Below are 2,420 nucleotides of genomic sequence, written 5' to 3'. Positions count from 1 at the left end.
CAGATGACTAGCCACTCRAGGAGATCTGAAAGACTAGCTCAGCCTAACCCCGGTGAAACAGAGGATTCTCGTATAGGGATCCCTGTCAATGCCTTAGAAAGTAGAGGCAGAAGTAGAAGAGGGGGGCAGAGGTAGAGGCAGAGGAAGTGGCAGAAGTCAAGCCAGAGAAAGCAACAACCAGACATAGTTTCCTTTTGAATAGGAAAAATCTATTTCTAGAGGTAACAATCCAGAATTTGTGCCTGAAGAAGAGGTTGTGACCARGGGTATGTTGGCTGAAGAGATGGGGAAGCTAAGGGAAACCTTGACTTCCATTTTAAGAATGCCTGCCAGATTAGAAACAGAAAGGGTCGAGGAAATTCCTGCGGTGCCAACAACCTCATGTTAGAGAAGGGGATATAAAGATGTTTCTCACCTGCAAACCCCCAACTTTTTCTGGAGAAAGGGATCCAATAAAAGCATTACGTTGGATCAAGGAAATTGAATCTGTCTTCAACACTATTAGATGTCCAAAGGGTGATAAAGTCAGATTTGCTATTGCTATGTTGAAGTCTAATGTTGTGTTCTGGTGGGAAGTGGAGTCTTTGGCCAGACCAGATATGCTGCAGAACCTATCATGGACAGAGTTTGTGAATAGACTTAAAGAGCAATTTTGTCCTAAAACAGGATTTAGGCAAATGGAGGAAGATTTCCTCAAGCTGGAGCAGGACTTTGGGGGCAGTCAGAGCCTATACAGAAAGGTTTATTGAATTCTCCAGGTTTGCTGAACATTATATTGCTACTGAAGCAAGGAAAGTGGAGAGGTATATTTGGGGACTTAAGCCATCAATAAGAGAATTGGTGATTGCTATGAATCCTACCACTTTTCCTGCAGCAGTTGATGCTGCAGAGGTTACTAAAAGGAATAAGAGTAGGAGTGAGGAAGGGAAGGTTGTAGAAAAGAGAAAATGGAAGGGATCCTCAACTGGCTACAGAGGATCAAAGGCTGYTAAATTCTACAAGAAACCAATGCAGAGGCAGATGGAGAGAGCCTGCCCAAGATGCAAACAGGTTCATCAAGGTAGYTGTRGACYTGAACCATTGAAATGTTTTAACTGTGGAGAAATTGGGCACACCTCAACCTACTGTAGGCAGATCAGAAGGTGTTTCCATTGTAATTCACCATACCATGTTAAAGACAAGTGTCCACAGCTGAAACCACAACAACTAACTTTGGGAAACAATGCTCCAAACAACAGAGGAAAGCCTGGTGTTAATAGGGGAGGATTTGGTAAAGCTCAAGGCAGATCCTTCCAAATGACTAAAACTGAGGCAGAAGCTGCACCAGATGTGGTAACAGGTACTTTCTCAATCAACTCAATATGTGCTAAGGTTCTTTTTGATTCAGGTGCAAATTTTTCATTTGTATCTCCTTTATTTTCTAAAAGTGCCTGCATGATCCCAATATTACTTGATAAAAAGCTGATAGTTGAGACTGCAAACAATCAAGAAACTATAGCTTCTGTATACCAAGATTATGCCATCATTATTGAAGGTTGTAAGCTACCCATCCGTTTGTTCCCTATGCCAATGAAGGAATTTGATGTAGTGGTGGGGATGGACTGGTTAGCCAGTAACCAGACATCCATTTTGTGCAACCAAAAGAGAGTGAAAATAGAGCTTCTAGGCAAATGAACAGTCATAATAAAGGGTGATCGCCAGGATCATCATCCAGTCTTCTATCAGTATCACAGGCTCACAGTTGTATGAAAAATAAGTGCCAAGGATTCTTGGCCTATGTGATTAGTACAGTTAGAGAAATAGAAGAACCAGAATCTATTCCTGTTGTCAAATAATATCCTGAAGTCTTCCCAAATGATCTGTCTGGTCTTCCACCAGACAGGGATGTGGAATTCAAAATTGAACTCACACCAGGGGCTGCACCCATAGCAAAAGCTCCTTACAGACTAGCCCCATCTGAAATAAAAGAGTTGATGTCTCAGCTAAAGGACTTGCTTGATAAAGGGTTCATAAAGCCAAGTACATCACCATGGGGAGCACCAGTTCTGTTTGTAAAGTAGAAGGATGGAACAATGAGGATGTGTATAGACTACAGGGAACTCAACAAAGTCACAATCAAAAACATGTATCCCTTGCCTAGAATTGATGATTTGTTTGATCAACTAGTTGGGGTACACTTCTTCTCAAAAATTGATCTACGATCTGGTTATCACCAATTGAAAGTCAGAAATGAAGACACACCTAAAACAGCTTTTAGAACAAGGTATGGACATCACGAATTCTTGGTTATGCCTTTTGGTCTAACCAATGCACTAGCAGCTTTCATGGATCTCATGAATAGAGTGTGCAGAGAATACCTTGACAAATTTGTGATAGTTTTCATTGATGACATCCTTATCTACTCAAAGACCGAGGCAGAG

At 41.5% G+C, this 2,420-nt stretch overlaps 1 protein-coding gene across 1 annotated transcript; it reads left to right on the top strand.

Annotated features, from left to right (window-relative positions):
- The first annotated feature begins 404 nt into the window (after window positions 1–404).
- LOC112503481 lies at window positions 405–1,674 on the top strand. Its single transcript, XM_025107510.1, has 2 exons — window positions 405–720; window positions 788–1,674. Exons 1-2 carry the CDS (start codon window positions 405–407, stop codon window positions 1,672–1,674), a joined length of 1,203 nt encoding a protein of 400 aa, XP_024963278.1.
- The last annotated feature ends 746 nt before the right edge of the window (window positions 1,675–2,420 follow it).

The sequence above is a fragment of the Cynara cardunculus genome, unplaced genomic scaffold (genome assembly GCF_001531365.2).
Source record: "Cynara cardunculus var. scolymus isolate 2C unplaced genomic scaffold, CcrdV1 Un_Scaffold_3107, whole genome shotgun sequence".
Taxonomy (NCBI): domain Eukaryota; kingdom Viridiplantae; phylum Streptophyta; class Magnoliopsida; order Asterales; family Asteraceae; genus Cynara; species Cynara cardunculus.
This window is presented reverse-complemented; position numbering and strand designations above follow the sequence as displayed.